This window comes from Morone saxatilis, unplaced genomic scaffold, assembly GCF_004916995.1.
Source record: "Morone saxatilis isolate NCDOM2014 unplaced genomic scaffold, NCSU_SB_2.0 Contig1, whole genome shotgun sequence".
In the NCBI taxonomy this organism is placed as follows: Eukaryota; Metazoa; Chordata; class Actinopteri; family Moronidae; genus Morone; species Morone saxatilis.
Genome location: NW_023339651.1, coordinates 16,609,564 through 16,636,094, shown reverse-complemented (window position 1 = coordinate 16,636,094; position 26,531 = coordinate 16,609,564). Strand labels below are relative to the sequence as shown.

The following is a 26,531-nucleotide window of genomic DNA, read 5'->3' as shown; positions in this document are numbered from 1 at the left end:
CAGAGCAAAGAGAAATCTGCTGTGTAGGCTGCAGGCAAAGCTGCAGGCAGGTGAGCAGTGGGACTAGAGATCATTATGCATACACATAAACATGTGCAGAGACCCCCGTACCCATACACACATTGTATGTCTTACCCTGTGCATGCAAATCAGAAGCTGCTACATTTCATATTTCCTCATTAATTCACTTTTTACATTTGCTGAAGTACAAATGTAAGATGTGCTTGGATTAATCACAGTTGATATTCTTTATTCAACCTAACTTTAATCCCAAAATTAAACACTGGACTAATCCTCTTTCAGAAGAGAAGAGGAATTATTCTGCAAATATTTCTAAATTCTTCAGTTCTAAAACTAGATAGAAGTACACAAATACAAAACTTCATACACTGTTCTCTACACAACAATCGACTATGTTAAGATCTCTTGTTCCTAATTTTACCTGCATCAGCTACTGGGAAATCAACTCTTTCTGTCAATAAAAGACTCTCTGCACTGATGAGGAAGAGTCTGGTCACATGAGACTCACAGAATCACTCTGACAACACACAGGGTATGATCACACCCACAGTTTGCCTCTGATCCACACCGGGAACGGAAAACTTTTGCTTCATTGAGTTTCTTACGACTAAGTTAAGGTGGCATTATGCAGTCAGCCAGGCTTCCAGGAGTATTACTATTCATTTCTCCTTCAAAAGGAGACTTTTTTTCTTCCTCTCTGACATTCAGTTGTCTGCATGTGATGTGTGGAGACTGGTAAGTGGAGCTTTGAAGAACTTTTAATTAATTTCATCAATTCCGTTTTGGATTTTGATTAAAACTGCTGTAAGGGAATGTGCATTTTGGCTAAATTACTGTTGTAGTCCCTCCCTCTGCCTCCCCTCACCACACTGAAATAATGCTGCCTGGTCTGTAAGGAGTTCTCTCTCCTGATTGGATAAGATAAGTGGGAGCGGGAAAACACAAACGGGTTATCTGTTTACTGCAGAAAAGACGGACTGGGAGATCCACGTTACTGACTGAACACAATCAGTGATAGCTGTCAGAATATAGAGCTATTTATTGCTTATTTAAAAAATATCACTCCCAGCTCCTTTAATTTTGGATCTACTCAACAACTATCATGCAGCATTTTATTCCTGAATTACAATGATGAATGCACGGACAGCACACGCACACACACAGCTGGATAGAGTAGAATAAATTAATTGTATTCCCTTACTAAGCACTGGATGGACTGCACAGACAGAAGTGGTCAGGATACAGGAACTGGGATATGCCAATCTAAGGAGTGACCCTAACAAAATTGCTCGCTTTGATTTGTTTTATCTTTCATTGCCAATGAGGCTCATGGGTATTATATTTTTTAGGACAATTCGAGAAAGAAAAAAAAATTATTGGTCAGGAACAATAATGACTTCTGACCAATGGCAATAGTGCTGTACATGTATGCAGGAGACTGTAGTGGTTCTGCTTTATAAAATTGGCTCATCCTAAGGTAACCAAAACACTATATACATTTTACACCAATGAAATATAGTTCTGAATATTCCATTTCTGCCAGCAGATCCTTATAAATGTTATACATTGGGCCTTTAATGCTGAGGATACACCTCCTGAGAGTCCTAACAAACTAATGACAGTGTCAATACTGACCTCATTAAGTGATCAGATTCTTCTTAGCTTCTTAGTACAAACGCAATCTGAATTTTCACAAGCCAAAAAAGAAAGTTGGTGCAACATCTCCACTCATAGTTAGGAAGCGATAGTTACAGGCTCATGATACAGTACAAATGGTGGACTGATCTGAGTGACTGAGCGGAAGTATCAGAATTGGTCTCAGGAAAGAAAAAGTGGGTTTAATAAACCCCTATAACAAACCACAGCACTTTTTAAGACATCTTAGTGGTTTTATTCAGAGCCACCTGAGCTCAAAACACATGTTCCCACCCACTCAATAAACTAAAGCTAAAGAATCCAACACTTCAGGGTTTGAAAAGATGCTCAAACACGCTTGCTGTGAATGAACCTCAGATATAACTTTTCACTCAAACCGATTAATAAGTGAAACTCGAAGAGTAAGAGGAACAAAAGTCTCAGGAGTCTAAATGAGATGGCTGGATGCACTCCGCCTCTGAGGAAGAACAAGGAGAGAAAGATGAAAAGGCTGAGAGGAAGAGATCTTTTCATCCTTCAGAGCGAGGAGAGCAGAGGAGGCAGAACAGGCCGACACTTATTAGCCTGCTGCACTCTGAGTGTGTGTGTGGTGACACTGTGTGTGTGGGACAGTGTCAGGTTGTGTGAGAACTGTGTGTATCATTGTGGTTTTGTGTAAAAGTGCACACCTCAGTGTGTGTTTGTAATCTGTCCGAGTAAGTGGAATGTGTGTGCATTGGTTTGGGAATTTGCATGCGGCTCCCACAGCAGTAATGAAGACAGAGAGCTTTGCTCATCTTTACAGATTCCAAATAAAGTACTCAATAATTCTGAATGTGTATCAGTCTCTGTTTTAGTCCATTATGCTATCTTTTAGTGCATAACTTTCTCTCCACAGAATACTCATACAGATACAGATCTTGTATTCATTCATGCATAGAACTAATATGTGTTACCTAAACATCACTTCAGAGAAGCTCAAAACATCTTCAGTGTTAAATACTAAGTGTATATACAGTAGGAAACTGCACAACTGACATTTTCTTTAAAGCAATATACCATGTTTGATGAAGTTATAAAGAGCCCAAATAATACTACTGTTCAATGTATTGTAAAGAACCTTAGCAACCCGCCTGCAAGACAGTACTCAGGTAAAAGAAAAATACAAATATCTAAGTCATGGCAGCTGCCCACTTGGCAGCGTCTCAATCGGCCGCCTTAAACTGTGTGACTTTTTAAGTTTAACATGGAAAAAAAAAAAAGTCTAATTAACTAGCACTCAAATAATGCTTGGCTTTGACAGGTAGATACTGTTAATATTTAACAAGCACTTAAAATGAAATAAAATAAAATAAAATAAAATAAAATAAAATAAAATAAAATAAAAGTAAAGTCCAGCATTAAAGTTCATCCATCTTCTACATTGAATCTGAGTGTTTGGGCAGAAGCTCCTCCCTGAGACAGCCCAAGTGTAACCGTTTTGGGTGCTGCTTCAACTTTCAATTTTTCTTCACAACATATGGAGAATTTTGTAGCTGGTGGCAGTGATGTAGTTGTGCTGAGCTCATTGGCTACTTGTTTTATTCTTGTCGTATTACACATAAACAGCACACTAAAATATGTTTCTTAAACTATTTTAGGTGAGAAATAGTCAACACAGTAACAGAATGTTGATTTATATTCGATCAGCACCTAGTTTGACTGTTCTGACTTTTGTGCAGTGCGCTGGACTGAGAATGACTTGTCAAGTAGTTACCCCCTAAAGCATATGCTGCTTTACCATGTATTTTACTCGAAATAGAAACATCATTTACTAAATGAAGTTCATGCTGTATGGAAGAAGTATTAAAACTAGCAATTGAGACAATAAACTCATCAGGAAACTTGTTACTAAGCTAATAAATCAAGTGAGATGTAGGGTAATTTCCCCATAAGACTCAATAATATTGGCCTTATTTTTTGCAACCACTGCAGCAGCCCCCTGCTGGCCATTAGAAATAATGCAGGTTTAAGACACTTCCACATTGGCTTCACTTCATACACCTGGAAGCTTTGTCCACTAATTATATACAGTCAATGGCTATACCAATGAATGTCTGTGTGAATGTCACAATGTGAGTGTGCGTCAACATTTAGGGCAATAGCACATGCGAGCTATTCTTTCCAGGTCTGTCACATACTGCGATGAGCCAACTACAGACAGAGCCATTAAGGTTTATGTCAAAGCCCCTGAAAGGCTGAATAATCAATTGGCATCCCAGTCTTTCACATCTTAATCTCTTGCTCCTTGTCTATTACATATTCATGGAGCACACTTTGGTCTTTTCAAGCTGTTTGTCCTGTCTGATAAGCTGTAGCGACACAGGGAATGTTTTAAGCTAAACTGCCAAATAATGGAAAAGAAATGCCACTTTTAGCACTGGAGAAGAGGGTGAAAAGCTATCTTGGTTTTAGAGAGATTCAGCCTTGACAGAAGGGAGAAAGCATGACAAATAAAAAGAGGAAGAAGCAGAGAGTACGAGAAAGTGCAAGGGCTGGCGGGATGTAAAGGGGTCTGGGGATAAAATCAACAAATATGCTTTTGGGTTTGTGTGAGTGGAAAATAGAGACGGACAGAAAAGCAGAGAGAGAAGGACAAACATCATTTGATTCAGTCCCAATAAACAGGCAGAGAGTGTTTTTTGCATCGCTAATTTTTCTCTTGGCGAAGCGAAGGACCTCAAGGAGCAAAACATCGCCACTCTCGCCTGCCAATCAACAGTGGGACTTTTTTGTTCACCCAAAAGCATTTTGGTGTCCCTGCAGCTAAATTAGGCAAACTGGCACTGAGACTCATCAACTTCTTTGTTGTTAGAGGCTGTGCTGGAAAATGATTGCAGAACCACAGACTTGTTCTGTTAACATTTCCTTGGAAAGCCAGTCCCGCATTTTGTAGTGCTGTTTAGTAAGTCTGATTTACTGTGATACACATGAACATAGAGATTATCAGTGGGTCTGGATTTGATTTCTATCAATACAAGGTTTAGATTTTTTCAAGTCTACCTTAATAGAACACTGACACATTGGAAGAGTTTTAGTTGCTGTAATTGATTATGGCAACTGCACCAATCCATGCTGAAAGGAAATCTGAAGTTCATGCCAAAGCCAATATGAGACTTCAGCAGTCTGAGTTAGACAAATCAAATGGCTATCTTGTGAAGTTTTTCTTCTGGTTTGTAAGTTTGTTGCATGATCTTGCTCATGTCCAGATTGAACCCCAATCTGCAGTCTGTGTTCATTTGACAGGAATGGACAGGGCAGCTAACAGTACAGACCCTATCTCTGTTAGTAGTAATCGTCTGGCTCACAGAAGGTAGGCTGTGGGTATAAGCCTGCCATTGGCCGACTATTTCAGTCAGAATTCTCCACCCCTTCCACTATCTTCCAACACTATTTGGCAAGGGCACCGTCGCCACGTGCTGGGCTTAGTGCCGCCCAAGACGATTGTGATTGGTTTAAAGAAATACAAACACGCCAGACCTTTCTTCAGCTCTGGCACAGCACTAAAACGAAGTATGCAGATAGGTCTTGCTATGCGACACTAGGAATATGAGTGTAAATGGCTGTTAATACACTGACCCTACTTAAAATCACCTTAATGAGACCACTATATCAATATTGTTCAAGCATCTTTACTAAAAAGACCTTGTGTTGTCTGTGCTTTGTCTGTGGTTGATGTTAATCTTTTTAGAATAATACAGAGTGTAAATAAAAGTATGAATTTAATTAACTTTTTGCAGTATATTTTGCAAGAGTTGCAGTTTACAGTATATTTTCAAGGCCTGAGTTGGTGTCTACAGTTTTCCTTTCAGGCTGCAGACACAGCTTCGACCAATCACACAGTAGGGCTGTAAAGCACAGTCACACAGGTGCAAATGTGCATATTTCCTTAGAAAGGAGGACAACTTTGACAGGAAAAGTCGTAGCATCCACCATCAGCAAAGACGGACCGCATGTGTTTGCCTAGGCAGGAAATGTCACTGGCATTTGTATTTATGTGACTGACCCTCATATTGTATGTAGCCTGAGAAGCGAAACCCAGTACAATAAAGTCCAGAAATCACTTGCTGCAGCTCATAAAGCTTATTGCTGTTAGTGCACTGTTAATAATTGGAAGAAACCTATATGAGTAAATCAATGCCTTTAACTCCTCACTGCAGCTGCACAGTCGAAGGACACTTTACAGAGAGTTCAGTAAATCAAACTGAAAAAGTTTATATTACAACATAAACACATGGAAATGTTAATATTGTATTAAGCTAGACCTGAATAAATCCAATCCATTTACATTGCAAGAACAGCATGTGGTAAATGCAACAGATTACACAAAAAGAAAAAAATCTCCATTTATATCTGTGAACACGTAATGTTGCTCCCTATAATCTGCTCCATTTCTTTCTCCTCCCCAAACATTTAGCTGGCCATGTGCCAGCTGACACCGGGTGTACATCAAATTGATTTTTACTTTACTGTTGTTGGACTCTTTAGAACAACAAAGCCTCCCTGCTGTGAGGGGGCTTTCAGTGATTTAATGATTTAATGATTTTTTTCTCTGTGGCCTCTGTGCCCGAGCGTGCTGGTCAATACCAATAAAATCTGCCTGTGTGTGCGTGCCACTGCGCTCGTCTGTGTATGTTCATGTGTGCGTGTTTGGCATGTGAGCGAGTACAAATCTGCAACTGAGCGCTGCCTTTAGCCAACATGGCGCATGGTGCCAATGTAGCAGCTGTAAAGCCCTGATAGGAAGTTGTAAAGGATTCAAGGGTTTGAAGGCATCAGGCTCCTGAAACATTACAGCTTTATTTACATGCATGCAGAATGGATAAAGCAACATGGGAAACAGCCTGAACAAGCCTGTTGTTTGTATTGGAGTCCTCTCACCATGTCTCACAATGACATAAATTGGAATACGTGCAGTGTAATTATAACTGGATACACCACGATGTGTCTATTTCTAGTATCCCTCATGACGTCTGTTCTTTATTTTATCTTTTTCTTCTTTTTATAACTTAATTTGAAACCTAGAATGTGAGACAATCAAGGTCCAATCAAAAATGTTGACTGATGAAATGATGGTTGCTGCCTTGATGGTAAAAACGAATCACATATGCAACCATGAACCAGGTTGGCATGACAAGTAAAGCACAAAATGACCTGACCAATGATGATAATTCTGTAGGGCATTATGTTTCTCTACTTGCATCACAACAGTGATAAATAAGGTTTGACTTGTGTGTGTCCTTGAGTGTGAATACACACTGATGTATCTGTGTGTTTAGCCTTGATATGTTTACAGTGTGCTGCTCTATAGATATAGATACAGCATACAGATACAGAGTTTCCATTCTATCAGAGATATAGACCGTGTCACATGAAGACCTTCATGTAGTGCAGATAGCAGCAGTCACAGTCAGCTGTACTCATCATTAAGACTCAGCCTCTTTACTGTAAGCAATGTTGCAAATGGAACAGGCTGTAACTGAAGCTAATTGAGTGAGGAACAATGAGTTGATGTTACTGACAAAATAAAAACTTTTCTTAAAAGTGACATTTTTCTTAGTTATTACTGACATGTTTTTATCAATTTCAATATTTCCTGCAATGCCAAGTAAAAGCAATGCTGCTCATCTATGACAAAAATCACACTTATACAAGAATATACAGATACATACATAAGGATGTCGGACGGACATCTTGTTCTTGCATCTTGTCATTCTCCATTCAATCTAAACTAAACTAAAGCCCTGTTCAGACACTAAATACATAAAATTGCTGGATTCATCAGTTAAAGTGATGGTGTTCATCAGACAGGTGCCTGTTACAAAAAAAAATGTTTTCCCTTAGACTATATTTAGACATGACAGGACTGTTGGAAAAAGAGCCATAGTGCTCATGCGATATATTGTGATGGAGCCGTGATGGATTTTAAACTTTTTTTTTTACGTTTAAGCTTAAACTCCATACCACTGTGAGTGTAAGGTATTCTCTCCCCCTTCTCACATCAAATCTACTATACATTTTCTCGTAAATGTAATCATTTATTAGAATGTAGCTGCCCTTCTTATACAGTTACACCATGAACACATAAAAGATGGTATAATCAACACGTTTATATTAACAACAGATCATATGATGACTGTGTGTATGTGAAAGGTGCTGGTCGTAATGACAAATCTGACTCTGTAGCTGTAAAGCACCTTTAGCTTATTGTTTTGGTTTAATGGCCCGCAAAACGCGACTGTCTCATGACTCTTTTGTCTTGTTCGGGCACAGCTGGCAGCGAAATAAAGTTCTAATGCTGCACCACCTGCTCAGCACCAAACCAAACAGACAGATATTGTTAGCGATTAGCTGGGGAACTTAGTGAAGCATTTAGCAGCTAAAGAGCCAGATATTTCCCTCAGGAGTTGCTCCGTGTCAGTTTGTTAAGTTTGCTATGTCAACTTAAAAAGGTAATAATATGTCAGTGTGTGTTTATAAGTTTTTCTCCTGCAAATAGGTGTCCAAATATTGGGACTCTGGTTTAGTTCTGGTTGTGTTTTGTGAATATTATTAATTTCATTCATTTCTTCTTGTGCACCAAATCTCTTATTGCCTGATCTGACATAAAAATAATTGTGTCAATAATTTAAACAATATTATAAGAGAGATTGATTTTTTTAAATGCCCTTTAAAAAGGCAGAAACTGCCTGCATAAGATATACATCGCAATTTTCATTGCATTCACATAACAAGGGGCATCTCTCATCGGGGCCTTAAAAAGCCAAATGCAAGATGATTGATTATTTTTGTTTCCTCCTTGCTTTTACAATAATAACACACATTTATCAGAATTACAGCAAATGTACTGGTCTCATATAGAGTGGTACGGATGAAGGTAAATACAGGCAGAAAAGAGCGGCAAATAGAAGGCAGCAGTGCCTGTGGCCATGGTTACAGATGGTATGGAGAGTGAAAAGAGAAGCGAGAGAGCAAAAGAAAAACATGGGAGACAGAAAAAGAGAGAGTGAGGGACGGAAAGCACTGGGCACAGTGTCTCCATCTCTTTATCATCCAAATGCTCTCCAGCCTTCACCCTGAGGTGAGAACTGTGCCACATGTATATATTCATATCGTCTAATCTGCTGCCTTTTTCAATATATGTCTATTTAACCTCTTCTACGTTCTGGGTATTCAGATGTGTCAGCTGGTTAAAGAATATGCAAAAGCGACACATAAGTAGCAGCAAAATAAGTATTTGTGTTACTTGAGGAAAAGTAATAACACCGACATAAAAACACTCCCTGGGCACATCTGTATTAAAATGAAGAAGAAAAGTATTAGCTCAAAATATATTAAAGTATAAAGGCCATAAATTAAGGAGCTCTATACTCATGTAAAAAAACAATATTCTGTAAAAACTTTACAAACTGAAGCTACCATCAGTCCAGCAGCCTGCTAGCTTAGCTAACAAAAAGGCTAGAAACAGGGCAAAACCACAAATTATTGAGTTTACGTTTTGTATTTTGTACGTAAAAGTACACAGACAAGATATATAAGCCAACGTGTTAATTAGTGAGCTTTAGAGGCGTCGTTAGGCATATTTTGTTACTTCTTCTGACAGAGTTGGGCTAGTCGTTTCCCCTCGTTACCAGTGTTTATGCTAAGCTAAGCTAACTGGCTGCTGGAAGTAGCTTCATAGTTACTGTACAGACATGGGAGTGGTATCAATCTTCTCATCTAAATATCGGCAGGAATGAGCATTTTCCCCAAAATGTCAATCTAATCTAGGTAAACAAATCAAATTTTACAAAATCATTGCATTTTACAGGCTTATCTTCATCTTAACCACGTAACCAGTTACTGCAGCTATAAAACACATGTACAGTAATGGGCTAAAAAGTATATTTCACTCTGTAAGGTATTGGAGTGGAAGTACTATTAAAGTAGCTTAAAAGTAAATTATGGATATTGAAAAATGTAATAATGTGCAGTACCTGAGTAAATTAATTACATTTTACCACTGCACGCAGCGTGCATAATATGTAGGATTATGGAAAGGTCGGCTGCATACACTAAAGTGATAAAATGGTTACAAAACATGAAGGTGTGAAGGTGGGGGATAGAAGAACACAAAGTGACACCATATCTTCAGTGCACTGCTGGATAGCCAGATTCACTGCGCTTCGACATCACTGCTCTACTGCTCCATCGTACACAGTGTACCCATATAAATAAAGTGGATGTGTGCACGTATAAGGCCAGCACAATCTGCACTTCAATTGCTGTAATTAGAATTGATTAACATTAACAAGCTCAAATTGCTTGTGTGTGTCCTGCAGGTTGTAGTTCAGCACTGTGCTAAACAGGTGTGCTCTCTCACCTCTTCGAAGGGATTACAGTCTGTATTGTATTTTCACCACACACACACACACACACACACACACACACACACGGGGAGAGACAGAGAAACTGTCCACTAGCCTCCCACTGAGTTTGCATCTGCTCTGGCGTAGAGCTGTTTTTCATGCTAATGCTAAGAGGCTAACATCCGCATACATGGAGAAATCTCTATAGTAAGTGCAGATGGTTTATACATGTATGATTTGATAAATAATATGACAAAAACAGATGATCAAATGGACATTGGAGGAGACCCATTTCTCTTGCTCTGTATAATTTAGAGACAAATCATGTCAGGATGAGGAAGATTTGTCTTCTCAGCCCAAATTTCGACAAACGTGAAGTAATATACAGACAATACAGGCACGAGTGTTACTGCATCATAATTTAAAATTAAGCAAAAAATACATCAGGACACTGTGCAATCATGTCCTACAGGTACATGCTCCATATACGTCATCTTTCATGGTTCAATCCCCAATTCCAGTTTTAACAAAGGCTTTTGGATTTCAATTCTACACTCCTGTTTCTGTGCTCTATGATTGCTCCAGGAATACCTGGCATGCAGTGTGTTTGGAGATGCTCCCGCGGTTCTCAGGAAAGTCATCGAGTCATCCCATTCTGCAAAGCAACAAGCTCATAGCACTGTGGATAACACGGGATGGACTATGCAAAAGAACTTTAAACATTTAAAGCCAAGTTCATACTACAGTTTTGTGTTCCATCCATTTGAAATAAGAAATAAAAAGAAGATTAATCTTCTACTGAATTCCGATGGTGTGAACACAGGATGGTGTTTCTCACCCAGTATTTTATATCTCTATTGTGTATGACTGAAATAAAAGGGGCACAGATTCTCTATGTCAAAGTCAATTAACTTGTACTACTCATTACGTCTTCTGTGGCTCCAGAGGACCTCTGGCAAGTCAAGAAAATAACAGCAAAGATGTCCATTAAAGTTGTCTTGGCTTGGAGACATTTAAAACTGAAAGCCTGTGTTAGAAATTGTCATTGTAAACCATAGCACATATTTGTTCTGTTACAACACTATTATTGTTTTTATGTGTTAACGCAGCCAGCAATACAGACATTTGAAGCACTCACTTTTTATTTTCCAAAGAGGGAGGCTAAAAGCTTAAGTCAGGGTTGTCCGCAAATATTAAGAGATGGAAGAGATTTGCACACTGACAAAAGAGCACATCATTTGCTGGTTTGTATTGCAAAATGAATATTCAAACTGTTTTCCCATTAATGGAATTAGATGAAAGATTTTACTTAGTAGAGAATGTTTTAAAAGGTTGGTTGTAATACTGCATATTCTGCATTTATGGTTATATTAGTTATAATGTATTTATTTGTGATCGGATTTCTGATCGGTACAAAGGGTTTATATTTCGGTCTGTGTGACTGGAAAGAACCTCAGATAATGAAAGCAAGATAGCTGAAAATGTTTGGTGAATAAGGCATTGTGTGACACTGTTCATTTTCATTGACCTGCACTGAAGCTCACAGTGGGTTGCACCTTGCTGCCACAGCAATCCATATGCCTGCTAACACTACAATATAAATTGTACACATATGCCAAATTTATTTTTTGAGACATAAGACCTGACGCATCTAAAGAATCACTTTTGTGTTATATCAAAGGATAACACTGGTGACAGTCTATATATTTTCCTATTGTTAACATATCCCATGAAAATAAAAAAACAAGCAATAATAAATTGAACATACTAACAAGTGTCAGCATAGTCAAAGCCTGATATATCTTATTTCTCTGTGCCATAAAGCTCCATTGTGACCAAAAACTATAAAATTGTTTTTTTACTCAATCCCACACCGCCCTGCTGCTGAAAATACTTACTAATATACCAAATGTGTATCCATCCACAGCTGAAAATAGTCCCCAACCATTGACAGTTAATACAGTTTCCAGGTTTGTGAAGTGAAGCCATCGTGGAAGTGTATTAAATCTGCATTCTTCCTAATAGCCAGCAGGGGGCAGCTCCATTGGCTACAAAATGAAAAAAAGTCTGATAGTATGGAGTCTGAGAAAATGACGTCTAACTTGATTTATTAGCTCAGTAAGCGGTTTCCTAATGAGGTTATGGTCACAATTGCTAGTTTCAAGTCTCCTTCCATAGAGCATGATGTTCATTTAGTAAATGATGGTCCAATTTAGAGTAAAATAGACGATATAGCAGGGTATACTTTAAGGTGTGGCTACCCTGTGATTGAAAAGTTGTTCTCAGTTCAGCACACTGCACAAACCTCAGATTAAATTGTCAAACTAGGCAGTGCTCCTCAAATATGAATGAAAATTATGTTGCTGTGTTGCCTTTTCTCACTTAAAATTGTTTCAGAAACATATTTTAGTGTACTGTTTATGTGTAACATGAGATTGTGTGTCACCAGGCGAGCCGCTGTAATGTATTCTATATTACAGATTTACATCTTCAGTAGGCGCAGGAAGGATTGGCCCGAGTGCGACAGACTGGATGCCGAAGTTGGAAAGTACTGAGAGACTAACACATTGTTGGTTTTGGTCTTTTCATGGGATATGTTGTCAATAAATAACACAGAATATCACCAACCTTGTACTTTATGTCAACTCATCCCTTTATATCAGCTCTCCTCCTCCCTTGTCTGTCCCTTGCCTGTTTTTCATCATCATTAGATCCAAGGCTTCAAATACCTGATAGAGTGATTTCATGCAAACTATTAAAAGCATAATGAGGGTAACCAGCTGTTTGGAGAGGCTGAGCTGTGTCTGTTTCTCTCCAGGGACTGCTCTCCATCCTCTGTTAATGAAGGCATTTGCAAACCTACACACACAGACACACACAGACACACACACACACACACACCTGAACGCACATTCACATTCAGGTCATACAGACATCCCACACACGAACAAACTCACCCACACAAATAGATTCCAGGTGTAAATGCATCAGACCTGCCAGATGGCTAAGGATCCATTCTTCTCCTTGATGTGTAAGACACAGTTTTATAATGGCCATATTCTGCTCTTAATCAAAAGGAGAATAATGCACTTACAAGGGTTGTGGGGAGTGGCAGCGAATGGGACAGGAGATGGCTGGGAAAATCACAGTGGGAGCCGAGTGCAGAGGAGAGACATGCTGCGACTACAAAGAGATGGGCCCATTTGGGAAAAAGAGTGAGCTCTAATCTGCACCCCCGTGCTCTTCAGTTTTGTCACCTCGCTTCATTTGTTGCCACCGTGGTCATCCTCTCTCACTGTCCTCATCGCTCATCACCCGATCCCTGCTGCGAGCATGAGCTAATGGGCACCGCTGCGCTTCACTTTGAGGGCTTCTGTATTCAACTGCACATTTTCAGGGGACAGGGGACTTCCCATGAACACTATCCTAACTTTTTCAATCCAATTGTGTTTCAACTTTGTTTACATGAAGGACGAAGCATTTAACACAACACAGGATTTGATTTTACACTCATCTGCGCCACAATCAAAATCTACAGAACCCTCAAACAAGCAGCATTATTCGCCTGCACCTTCATCTAAATGTTCAAGGGTGAAGGTGTGAGTATGGTTATTCAACCGAGTAGCATCAAGAAGCATTAAGTTTGTTCCTCGAGCTGTTATTTCAAGCGTCCAAGAATCATTACCCCCTTCGATTCAGGCAGTCAGCCAATTTATAGTTGGTACATAGAGTGAATTAGGGTGTAATCTAAGGACTCCTGAATCTTGTTAATATGCAAAATAGCCATTCCATTCAATGTTCCGCCTCTTACCAGGGACAGGACACAGTGGCAGCAGGCTAAGCAAGGGTTTACAGACGTTCCTCTCCCCAGCAACTCTTTTCTTCTAGAGGCCAGATGAGATATATAATCCCCCCAGCGTGTTGTGGGTGTACCACGGGGTGTCCTACTGTACTGTAGGCGACCAAAAGCCACCAAAGGAAGATACAAAGGATGTATTCTATCACATGCCTTTTGATGCTAAGGAGCGGCAAGTCCGAGCTCGATCTGCATGTCTGAGTTCTTTACCGTATCTGCACCCAGCAACCCTAAGGAGGGATCTAATTTTCGCCGCTTGTATCTACAATCTCATTCTTTCTGTCACAGTCCATGACTATAGATTGATGGGTAAATTGAGAGCTCTACCTTCAGGCTCAGCTCCCTCTTTACCTCTAACCTGACTGATGGTACACAGAACCATGTGGGAAGTCGTTGTTGGAACCAGTTTGGAAAAGGGCTGGCACTTGCAAAAAGTGCTTGGCAGGTGATTGGAAGAGCCATCTGTCAATCATCGTTTATCACAGACAAACCTTAACCTGATCACAAATCACAACGTAGTCAAACTCTTTATCATTTTCAGTGCCGAACTTTGCTCTTCTTTCAATGAAGAAATACTCTGCAGTTCTGATAAAACAGATTGCACCATTGTTTTCAAGCAAACTGTCACTTCTCACACGTGTCGTCACACACACCTACTGTCAACAGCCATATCTCATGCCATAGCTCTCAGTAGTTCCTCAAATGACACTGATTGGTCCAAACCACTGTGGTTTGGATACAAGGGCAAAGCTTGAAGCCTGGCAAGATGGATTCTTGTGTGATTTTGTGATCTCACAAGTCCAGCTTACCTCACCTCTGTGGTCTAGTTCAATGCCGCATTACTGTTGACGCTGCACCAATGTGCCTGTTGACCTCCAATTTATTTTCACCAGTGAACAAGACACCATCGTACGAAAAAAAAGTTTTTTGGGGGGTTGACACAAGACAAAAACAAACAGCAGTGAATTATATCAAAAAAGTGAAGAAAGAAGGAAAAATGGCACACGATTCAAAGTGTGGTAATTCTTACCCGAATGTTGTCGAAGGATGCTTTGTTTGTGACGTCATAGAGAAGGAGGAGAGCTGAGGAGAGAGAAGAAAACAGACAAGTTTGAAAATGTCCTAACTGTTAAAAAAAACATATTCTGAGATCTGATTTAAATTGTAATTGTCGTCACTAAAAGAGATAATCAACTGGTGATAGAATGTTCAGGAGGCATGTGCTGGTTATCATCAATCCACTGTTTATATCATCAAATCACCAGAATCATCATTGCATGTATTCCCATATAGTCTCTGTAGCTGTTCACTGATGTGATGTGATCCATTAAACCACTGGATGAGAATCATTTTTCCTTTTTTTCTCTTTAATGTTCTGCAGCCACGCATTTCAAAATAAAATGCTCTATAATTCTGTCTCTCATCTCTGCCCTTGTTTACCGTGAACATTTTTATCTTTTCAGTTTCCTTGTAATTTCATGAATAGCTTTTGATCTAGCAGCAGAGTTATTTAGTGACAATGATTCAGTAATCTCATTCACATGGAGAGTGTCTTTATTTTCAGCTTAAAACTTCAAGGTAGCCTACACAGTACAGATCACTGTATAAGAAAACAGAGAATAAAATGGAATAAAAAGCTTTAAATCAGTTTTCTTTGACAGTTTTATGAGATTTTGCCTACACATAGTCATCTTGGTTACATATGGTAAATACTATTGGGACTGGGATGTCCTGCTGTCTCACATATCCCATCATACCCCACAAAGTAAGGTCAGCTACATGAGAGCAAAATATAATGTCAACTAACTATGAAACATTTTTACCTCTGCCAAAGAGGACATATGTATCCCATGATGGCCAATCCTGCTGTGTGTTTTGATGCACATTCAAAACCACAGGAAGTAATGTATGCTTAGTTCTAGCAACATCATAACCATTTCTTGCTCAGAACCAGTTCACGACTTTACGTCAATCTGGCAAATCAGTCAAATGCATGTCATGTATAGTTACACCTTTAAAATCCAAACAACAACGTTCATGGGTGGAGACTTGTTTCATTAATCGGTTCCACTGTTTTATGTTCAACAATAGAAATGCATGGAGGAACTGTCTTCCACTGTCAGCAGAGCAAAGTGCTGACTACCATTCACCACTGCATTATAGTATTACACCTGACTACATAAAAAAACACGTGAATTCTAATTACCTACAATCTCAGCACGCTGCCATACAAGATATGACCTCAGGTATTTTTTAGCACAAACTGGAGGGTGTGCATTATACATTTCTGTCAGACAGTAAAACTCATTACACCTACGAGAGCAATTGTAGCTTATTTTCTCAGCTGGATCAACTTTCATTTGGAAGAATTATCCTAAGCTAATTACCTCCACAGCACCTCTCCTCCTACTGCATGTAATTGCTCCAGCCATTGTTTCCTTTACATACAGACCAGTCACTCCATCCAGATTCCTGCACTTTTTTCTAACTCCTACGTATGCCTCCACGCCTCAGCCGTGGCCACATTTTCGCCAATCTATTTTGGATTAAGCCCTCCATTTGTTTATTCCAGCCAGACAAGTCCGTGAAGGGTGTTTAATGAGTTGTAATCACAGAGCGTGGTCTGGCTCTGTCAAACTGAGAAAACACCCGGGGGGGGGGCGGTGGGTGGGGGGAGTAAAGAGAAAGAGAAGGATAGAGAAAGGTATGACCTGCCCCACAAGTTAATTTCCTCTCGCGTGGCTCCTGTTTATCAGCCACCAGAAGACCAGAGTAAACCACAAGGAGTTGCTTTCCTTCACCCTCCCATAATCCAATTATATCTTGCCAACAGCACAAGACAGACAAAGAACTTTCTCACAGCAGTAGAGATTAGGCTTTTTATTTTGGCATTTTTCGCCTTTATTGGTCAGCAGAGGCATATAGCAAACGTGGGAGAGAGAGAGGGGCAGCAAAGGTTACTGGCTGGAATTGAACCAGCGACGTTGTGGAAGCCATAAGCAGTCGACCATATCACACTGCTGAAAAGACCTACAACTTCACCAAGAAACAGAGGACAGACCACGATGAGAGGACAATGAATGACATTGAATATAAAGTGCATTCCTCTAGCCTCCTTTTTGTAATTATGACTGTATTATGAGGTGAGGTGATGAAGCTATCACGCACGCTAGAAGAAAAAAGAAAAAGAAAAAGCATGATAAGATGTCTTTGCTTTAGTGAAAAATAAAGTGTTAAATTTAGCCATCTGCAGTGCTGTAATACTTGAGTCTGGTGTCAGACTCAAGACGTCTAGGACTTAGCCTCGACTTAGTCCAGGAATATATGTCTTTTTCTCTAAGTAACTTCCTCCTTCAAACAAAACTATTGATGGAGAGCACTTGTTCAGAGGACAGTTATTGGTTTAAATTAAACTCCATCGACAACGGCCATTGACATTGACATCAATGTCGCTTGGGTAATCATATGCCAAAACTGCCAAAACCCAACTCACTGACAATGGCAAAATCATTCTCTTTTTCTATCTTGGTCTCGACTCTGTCCCTCTCATCTGGACTCTGTATTGACTTGTCTTAGACCTGCCTTGGACTCGACGAAGGACAAAGGTGGCCTTGACTACAGCACTGACTGACTGCAACAAACATTTAGGGCAGAAATTATCCTTAGAATAAAAACAACAGCAGTGTTCTTAAACAAGAAGCCTTTTCCTGACAAGCAACCTGTTGTGGATGTGCCAATATGAATGATTCACAGACTATGAATCATAATGACGTTCCTCCTAGTGCTGCAAAGATGTTGACATTTGTGTTTTTTGGTTAAATTTGGCGAACTTGGTTTATCACTAAATAATTGTTAATCAATCACTTCAAACTTTCCCCAACCATAAAAACTGTAATTTTGACTAAGCAGTTTCTTTCACCACAACAATGATCTTTCCCTAACCTTAACCATCCAAATTTATTAGCTTAAACAAAAGTGAAAGTGATCAGAAAAAACTTAAATGATTAGTTTACATTTATAATACATTATTACTCTTAGCTCAATAAACAACAATACAGCTTTTACCTCTGTGCACGACCAGATGCAACCCACAATCAGACCAATATTACACACAATATTAAATATTTGACTTTGTGAGCCACTACCACCATCAAAGTTCCGGCCGGAAACCCCGAGCAGGAAGGGATGGAGTTTGATGGAGTGAAGTGATCCATAAAGAGCACTGCCATCCATCATGTCTTTGATGATAATCTGCGTCGATAATCACTGGCCGACCTTGGCTGCTCTCCTTCCCTTGACTTTAAGTCACATAAACAAGTGATGCAAGCATACAAATGCAAATATACATATAGTGTAGCTGCAATTCCCTGTTTTCTATAATTGATTACTTGGATTAATTAATTACTTTGCAAAAAAGTGATCCTGAAATCATACTGTCCATAACTATTACTTACTACAACACATGGCATTAGCGCTAGAATCAACCTTTATTTGATGGAGTAAAAGCATAGAGAGACAGGAAACACAGGGTCATCGCATGCAAAGGTTCCTGGATGGATTTTAACATTGCAGTTTTATGCAAGTCACTCCTCAACCATTCAACGCAGGTTATAGTTATTTATATTTCATAAGCTGCCTCATACTTCTGCTTGGCTGGCCTCGAATGCCCAGGGGAAACCCATGTTTTACTACTTTACGTTAATATTTGGCCTGTTCACATTTTACATACAAAACTACAGCTAGTTCAAGATGATGCATCGTCACACTTCAAACTACACAACAATTTATTAAAATTGGTGACACATCAACCAGGTACAACAATACAATTCTCATCAGTAATAATTATTATCCAGTAACATAACACATGTTTAATGTTTCTGCACCACGACAGTTCTGCATGTGTACTTTTTCATTTGATACTTAAAGGACCAGTGTTTAGGATTTAGTGCCATCTAGCGGTAAAGTTGCAGATTGCAACTAACTGAACACCACTTTCCAAGCGTGTAGGACAAACTACAGTGGCCACAAAACTTGGAAAAAATGCAAATGGCACTTTCCTATCTGTGAACTAAATATGAAGCTAAAGCCAAAAGATAATTAGCTTAGCTTGGTATGAAGACTGGAAACAGCTGGCTCTGATTAAAAGTAAAATAATCAGCCAATACCACTGAAGCTCAACATGTATGTTTAATAGTAACTTGTCACCACCATGAGGCTGCCAGGTGACCAGTGGAGACTCCAGGATTGGCTTCTTGCCCGACCATAAACTAAATTTACAAGTAACTCCAGGCTAGCCATTTCCCCCTGGTTCCAGTATTTGAGCTACACTATGTGTATCACCTGCTTTAGCTTCATATTTAGCTACAAATTTCCTAAAGAATGCAAATAAGCATGTTTCACAAAATGTGTATGCTATATTTAACTGATTATGTAAAAGTACATTTAGCTGAAAATACTTATGTACTTTTACTTCGGTAAAATATAAAATGCAGTATTTGTACTTGCTATTGACCATTTCATATTTCCACTCAAGTAGCATCTGGGTGTTTTTTTTCTCACTTGTTATAAATGAGAAGTTCCTATTGCATTGTGGGGTTTAAGAGAAACTTTTACAGACTGATTTACATAACATGCTGGCAGAATATCTCCATCAACAAAATGGAAGCTAAGTACCAACAGCCACTCTTTTGCTCCATTACTGCCTTGAAAATTAAAAGCACACCTATGATTGCTTCACACTATAGCTGCTAATGAAAAGCCAGTGTGTGTGTGTGTGTGTGTGAGAGTTTCACTTTATTCCTTCAGGCAAGTTGCTGCCCCGACATTGATACCACTGTACGACAAAATGAGAGCGACGGTTTCAAATTGCTATCGGCGTCCCCTCCCTCCATCACATTCATTGTTCCTGTGACAGTTCCAGCTGCGGTTGTCATTTCTACCTCCTCTCCTAGCTAAGCATGGCCCACGGGGCTTCATTCTACGGTCTCCATTTTAGAAAGTGGTGGATCAATCACAACGACAAGCGATTACTAAATTCCCCGGGCGTAGTGACAGCAGAATCCATTAATATATGAAGTCTTTTCAGATAACCGTTAAAGAGAACTGAACAGGTAAAGCATGTGAAATATAATAGATCAATATTTGATAAAGTAAGCCAAGATATTACTGTATAGACAATAAGTTTAATTGAGAGTCTAGGCAGATCCATTTGCGCACACACACAAACCCTTCCTTTCTGCTCACTTCATACAGATGAAGAATAAAGCCTCAAAAAACGTCTTTGACTGTGACCTTCCATATCTGTTTTAGTATGCAGAAAGCTGGTTAAGTGTGTGTGTGTGTGTGTCTATGTGTGTGTTGCGTGTACGAAAGAGACAGGTAGAGTTTGATGATGGATCGCACACCTCAAGGCTCCCCCTGCAGTAGAGCAACACCCTCAACATTTTGTTTCCAATTGCCATTTTGCTCTCCTCCATCTATCTCCCTCCTTCCCTTTCTTTTTCTCCCTCCATCTCTTCCTTTCTGTCGTTTCCGTCACCCCTTCATACTTTCTCCCCTCGACTCTTGATCATCGTTCCCTCCGCTGTCCATCCTCCTGTCTGAGATGGAACGTGTTTCACGCCCACAAGCGGCTGGTGATTGAGGCCCACAGCCGCTCATTAGTGATGAAAGTAGTGACCCAAGAAGACGGTATAGACGGAATAAAAAATTATGCAGGCAGGATGGGATGAGCGGTGACATAATGAGGTAATGACATTGATATAATATGCAATCGATGTAAGCCTCTGTGGGTCCTACAGCTGTCATTTGTCACTACTTTTCTACTTTCCTGCATGTTTTTGTATAACACATTTCAGCAATGTTGGGGCATTGTGGGAGTCAAGAACAGGTCGGACTAGAAAACAACCAAAAAAATGTATTTAATTCAACATTTTAATTATTATTGAATGTTATATAGCAGTAAAATATATCTTGCAAAACAGAGCTGGGTAACTATTTTTTCCCATTAAATGTTAAGAACCTGGAATCACCTCCAGCTTTTAAGACAGTAGCTAGTCCCGGGTAATCGGTATGAAACGGATCAGGGGCTTTAAAAGTCTGACAAAGTATTCTGAATTGGCCATTAGTAATTCCCGTTCAAGTGTTAAAGTGATGATTCTTAGGCAAGTTCTTAAGTTATAAGGCATGCCTTCTTTCTAAGCAGGTTGATGGACACTGGAGATATTTATGTCCAAAGAAAGTCATAATGAATCTAAAAATGTGTGCATCTATGTTCAGATTTGAGTTATAACTTTGAGTAGTAGTGTGATTTATGACGCAAAATGCAGCAATAAGGTTTTAAAGTGCCTTACTCCATGAGCTGTGTGTGAGCTGCTGTGTTGGTGAGCGGGGCAAATTACAACTGCACCTGTCCCTTTCACCTCAAGCAGTATCTCTCCCACATCTCTCCGACGCCTCCCCCTTACCTCTGGGGATGCACGCCTCGCGGTTTGAAACCCTCTGAAATAAACAAATTAATTGAGACACTGAAATATTAAAAACGCCAATCCCCTTGCCATTTTTATGAGTTCCTTATTCAATAAATCATTACAGCGTTCCTTTTAAGATTAAGTTTGTTTTTATCTTAGACAAGACCACTGCCAACAATACACACATCTAGGGAGCTGTGTTCTTCAAGAGCACACAAGTTTTCAGCAAATGAGTTAAGATGAGTTTGCTGAGCTGCACGTTCTTCACGCATTTTCTCCACTCTTAATGTATATCTGAAAGTTATATAATAATTAGATTATGTTCAGGCCACTGGGTTAGTAATATTCCACAGGAGTGTTGAGAACATTGGTTAGTTAGTCGGTCCATCACTTTGGTAAAGACTAAAATATCTTTTGGATGGATTTCGCTGAAATATTGCACATACTATATTCATGTTGCAGGATGAATCATAATGTCGTGATCCTCTGACAAGCAACTAGGACTTTATAAACTTTTTGTGACGCCCCGACTTTTCATGTAGTAGTGCCATCATCGGGTGAAAATGTGAATTTGTCGAGTACTTTACTTTATGATTAAATACCTGCAAAACTAATGACAATTCAGACTAATTTTCAATCAGCCTCAACTGTAGTGCTACATTGCTTGATTATTGTGTAGCCTTACTGTTTACACCATCCTCAAACACATATCATGGACCTCAACTTTAACTAACCCACAGTCTGGTTTCTTTGCAGTCTCACAGGCTGCTAGCATGGCTGCAGACTCTTGGGGGGTTGGGACCTTCTCCTTGTTGAAACAGGGTTATGGAAAATGTAGTCTTAAATTCGACAACAATCCTGCGAAGCAAATTACTAATTTGGTTAAAGTGACAACTAAAATATTCAACAAAACTAAATACCCACACCTCTACAGCATTAATAATAAAAAAAGAGATCTGTGGCACAACCCCCTCCTTACCCCAAAGGGAACAAAAGAGAAGGCGATGAAGGCCATTACAGAGAAATGAAGCAGCCAAAGCACCTCGTTCCGAACAATACACCCCGAACAGCCCTTTTAATCATAACCCACCATTTGGAGCAGTCATCTGTAATGCAACCATTACCTGCGCCATGAAATCTATTAACTCCGTCATTCTGTTTCTTCAAATTCATCATGTTGGCTCGTTTCCTGCGATAAGGTAATGGGAGAGGTAATGGGAAAGGACATTGGAAGAGTTTCATTTCGAGCTGAAATGTCCATTATTTGCAAATGTGACATCTATGTTAACGGTAGTGACCAGGTTTTTTTTTTTTTAGGGATAGGGATTCCTTAGGGATGGAATAGTAGCAGCATTCCCGCACATGTCATAAAGGATAAGTCCATGAAGGGCCTGGAATACAAGCACTCACTCTCTTCCATTACCTGAGCACGCATAAAAACCTTGAGCTCCTTTCTTCTTTAATTCCTCCGTACTCATTATAGTGTGCTGCCTGCTATTGAGGCATAATGCCACTCTAGCTTCTGAAAGCTCTGCAATGGTTTCACTATACCCTTTAATTCATCCTGATGTCTCTCTCTACATAAGGGGATTCGTGCCTCTTGCCTTTTGTCTCCACAGTGCTTCCAGCCTCAACTAAGTCTTGAAGGCTAGTTCTTTTTATATTACCCTGTCTGACTGCTTTCTTCTAACCTCTTGTTCCCCTTCTTGATAAAGAAGAAGAAAATAAAATAAATTCTTCTTACCTAATATTTCTCCATCTCCCACCCTCTGTCAATATCCCCTCTCTCATTGTATGTCTCCATCTCTCCCTTTCCAGTCTACCCCCCTCTTGTTACTTGTCTCCCCTACTAAGTCTGCTTTTCCTCTTTTTTTAAACACCCTGTGGTTTCGCTCCATGTGGTGGAAATGACAAACTGTCAGCTCCTCTGGGGAAAGGGAAAAAAAAAGTCTGTGGCTGGTTTCTGGACCCAGCTGGACCTCTGTGGCGCCCTCTACACCAGATGGGCCTGGCAGATTGCACTGGGCTCACTGCAACCACCAGCTCATTTGCACTGATTGTCTGGATCTTCTTGCTCTCTCATTAAGGGCTTAATGACAGCCAAGACTGGGGCCAAAGCTGAATAAAATAAACATCAATAACTGTCTAGGGGCAAAGTCTCTTCGAGACATGTTCTACTTTCTATCAACAGCTACTGAGCTGTCGCTGGGCCAGGCATGTGCTGTTTTTGTTGTTAACGTTACATGCTGCAGTGTTTTTAGACAAGCTAGCCACGCGGCTTTAGGAATGGCAATGTCAGATAGTCTGTCTGTCCTCTACTTGCTCCAGACTGAAATATCTTAACAGCTATTTGATAGATTGTCATAACATTTGGCACAGAATGTCCATGGTCTTCAGAGGATGACTCTTAATGACTTTGTTGATGCTTTTCAGGTAGCACCATCTGCAGGTCATAATTTTCACTAATCAAGTGAAATGTCTCAACATGTAATTGATAACCTGACTGCGCCAGATGGTTTGTTACACAGAACAATTTGGGAAGTGGTCGTTGGAAACTGAAAAGGGGAGCGGCCATTGTGGTGTATGTCTTTTCACTGCGTCACACCCATAGTGCCCACCCCCATAGCTGCCACTACTTCACCAAAAAGAATGCTGATTGGTCTGTTAGCACTGTAGCTTGGCCACAAACACAAAGAGTGAAGGTTGACAAGATGCATTTCCACATGATATTGTGATGTTGTAATCTTGTGAGTCCAGCTGCCTCGCAAGGTTATAAAATTGAAAGATTGGCACAAAATTCTGTACAGCCATTCATGGTTCTCGGATGACTTTTGACTTTTTGACTTGAACTTTTGATCACCTGACGCCTGTAATGAGGTTGACATTGTGGATTCATGTTCCCCTCAGAATAATTAATAATAATATCTTCATAACTTCAACAATTCTGCTAAAGCCAATCGCAACCAACCACTTTAATCTTAACCAGTTCTTTGGTTTTAGTATTATGTGTTGGTTAACAAATGCTAGCATGCTAAGACACTAAATTAAGATAATTAACATCATACCTGCTAAACATCATTAGCAGTTAACTCAAAAGCACCATGTGCCTACGTATAGCCTCACAGAGCTGCTAACATGGCTGTAGAATCTTTAATCTTGTTGAAACTGAGGTTCCCAGCGGCAAAAGGAAAAAGAGAAAGAAAAGAAAAAGAGCTTATTAAAGGAAAACTGGTTTACAGTTTGGGTCTTATTTTCATTGTTTTGCCCATCATTTCAATCTGTTATAATACCATTGTAGTCACCAAATTAATTGCAGAGGTCTGGAAACACAGTGGCATCGCTACATAAAAGTCCAACAGGGCAACAGTCATGAGCACTCAGGTTGTCAGACACATTTTTAAAGCACTCTTTGAAGGTGAAACTGAAAGGGAGTACACCGAAAGTTTTGGTAATAATCCCCTCACTGAATAGGAAAACTATACACAACCGTTTGACGTTTATTTTAGCCATGTCACATCTGAGCAATTAACAGGTTGAGTACAATGGTAATTACTAATAGGAAAAACTTCAAAGTGACAGAACTGAAATTTCACACATACATATAATTTTTTTGTCTCCATCTTTGCCACCAAACTTTCAGCGCTGTGGTGTATTTTCACTGTGTGACACTGGGTATACATCAGCCTCCAACAGAGAGAAACAGCCCACATAGCAGACATTTATTCATAAGAAATGACAATGGATTATGACTCATTTGTTGTACAATCATCTACTTTAGCTTGAGTAGTGACATAACCGTCAGTCTGGAGATGTTCCTGTTTCTCTGAAAAATACTGGCAGGCTGATGATTTGACATTTTCATTGAGACTTGTGGACACTTTTCAGTTTAGAACCTTATGTGCTTAAATCTTTTTCTCAACTAATAGCAGATGGCAGCGGAGCTGTTCGGTGGCAGAAAACTTTGGCTATAGTGAGGAGCTCCAAAGAAATATCTGTAACAGAGAGCAGAGCATATGTGCTTGACCAATGTTTCGCGTGGAGATAGAAAAGAATGACAAATACTTGAAAACAAAATGTCTTCTGAGGCAGCACATGTCACACACTGATCTTCTCAGGATTTATGAGTGTTTTATGAATAATAACTATAGACTTCATCCTCTATACAAGTTTTTAAATGATGAACTTGTAGCAGTGTTTTCTTCTCCAAAATCGATGCGTCATGCTTTGGAATATAGATCCATGTTGAGGCGCTATAATTGTTTAGTCTTTCTTTAGACAGCGGACTCGCTCACTTCTACCTGTCGGTGCTCAGAAACCAGGCACAGCTCTCTGACTGGGCTCTTTCAACGTCTGACTCACAGAAAAAAAAACAACCGTCCATTAGTTCACAGGAGTTGACAGCTTTCGTGACAGCTGCATTCGGGATGCTTCCTCTCCCCTGATCCTGCCCGTCAGATGGAATGAGCTTTATTTAAAAGTCAGTAACAGACGGACAACTCGGAGGAGCTGGTTCGAGGCTCCCTGGGTGCCTTGTTAAAGATCAGCGAGGGTAAACTGTTGCACTGACAGATCAGAATAACACCGGGCAACTGGCCAGCCTCACACACGCACACACATACACACACCTACACACACACGCACAACACAAACAACAGCACCCACAGCAGTTGTCTCAGGATGTACAGGCACACTCACTCAAAGTTGAGACAAGAGAAGGAAAAAGCATCATTTTGGTTGTTTAGGCAGGAGGATGACGAGGAGACATGCAGCTCGTCGTTCATGACATGTATACAACCCATTTCAAAATACACGATCTGTACAACTGCTGGCGCGCAGGCGTCGCGCGCACCACACTAGCTATCATAAATGGATAACAGCAGAACACAGCTGCCCCCATTACAATGCTATTTTTTATGGCTGCTGACACAGATTCCTGTTTGAGATAACTGCCGGTGCTACAAAGCAGTTGGTGGTGTGTGTGTGTGTGTGTGTGTGTGTGTGGGTGTGTGTGTGGGGTGTGTGTGTGAGAGACCGAGAGAGTGCATGTGTTCCTCTAAGCACCTGCTATTCAGGTTCGGGCCTCAGGCAGCAGCTGCGGTATCTGTACTCCGAGTGGGTTGGTTCGAATTATAACTGTTTCTGTCACGTATATATTCTCTGCTG

The 26,531-nt window shown here is 40.0% G+C and overlaps 1 protein-coding gene across 1 annotated transcript in view; it reads right to left on the bottom strand.

Moving 5' to 3' along the window:
* Nucleotides 1-26,531, bottom strand: part of LOC118330532 (ras-related protein Rab-26) — a 91,080-nt gene that overhangs the window by 20,120 nt on the left and 44,429 nt on the right. The window contains exons 6-7 of the mRNA XM_035665122.1: nt 25,559-25,600; nt 14,930-14,982 (exon numbers count right to left, since the gene is read on the bottom strand). Coding sequence (XP_035521015.1) covers nt 14,930-14,982; nt 25,559-25,600 — 95 coding nt within the window. The remainder of the gene's footprint in view (nt 1-14,929; nt 14,983-25,558; nt 25,601-26,531) is intronic.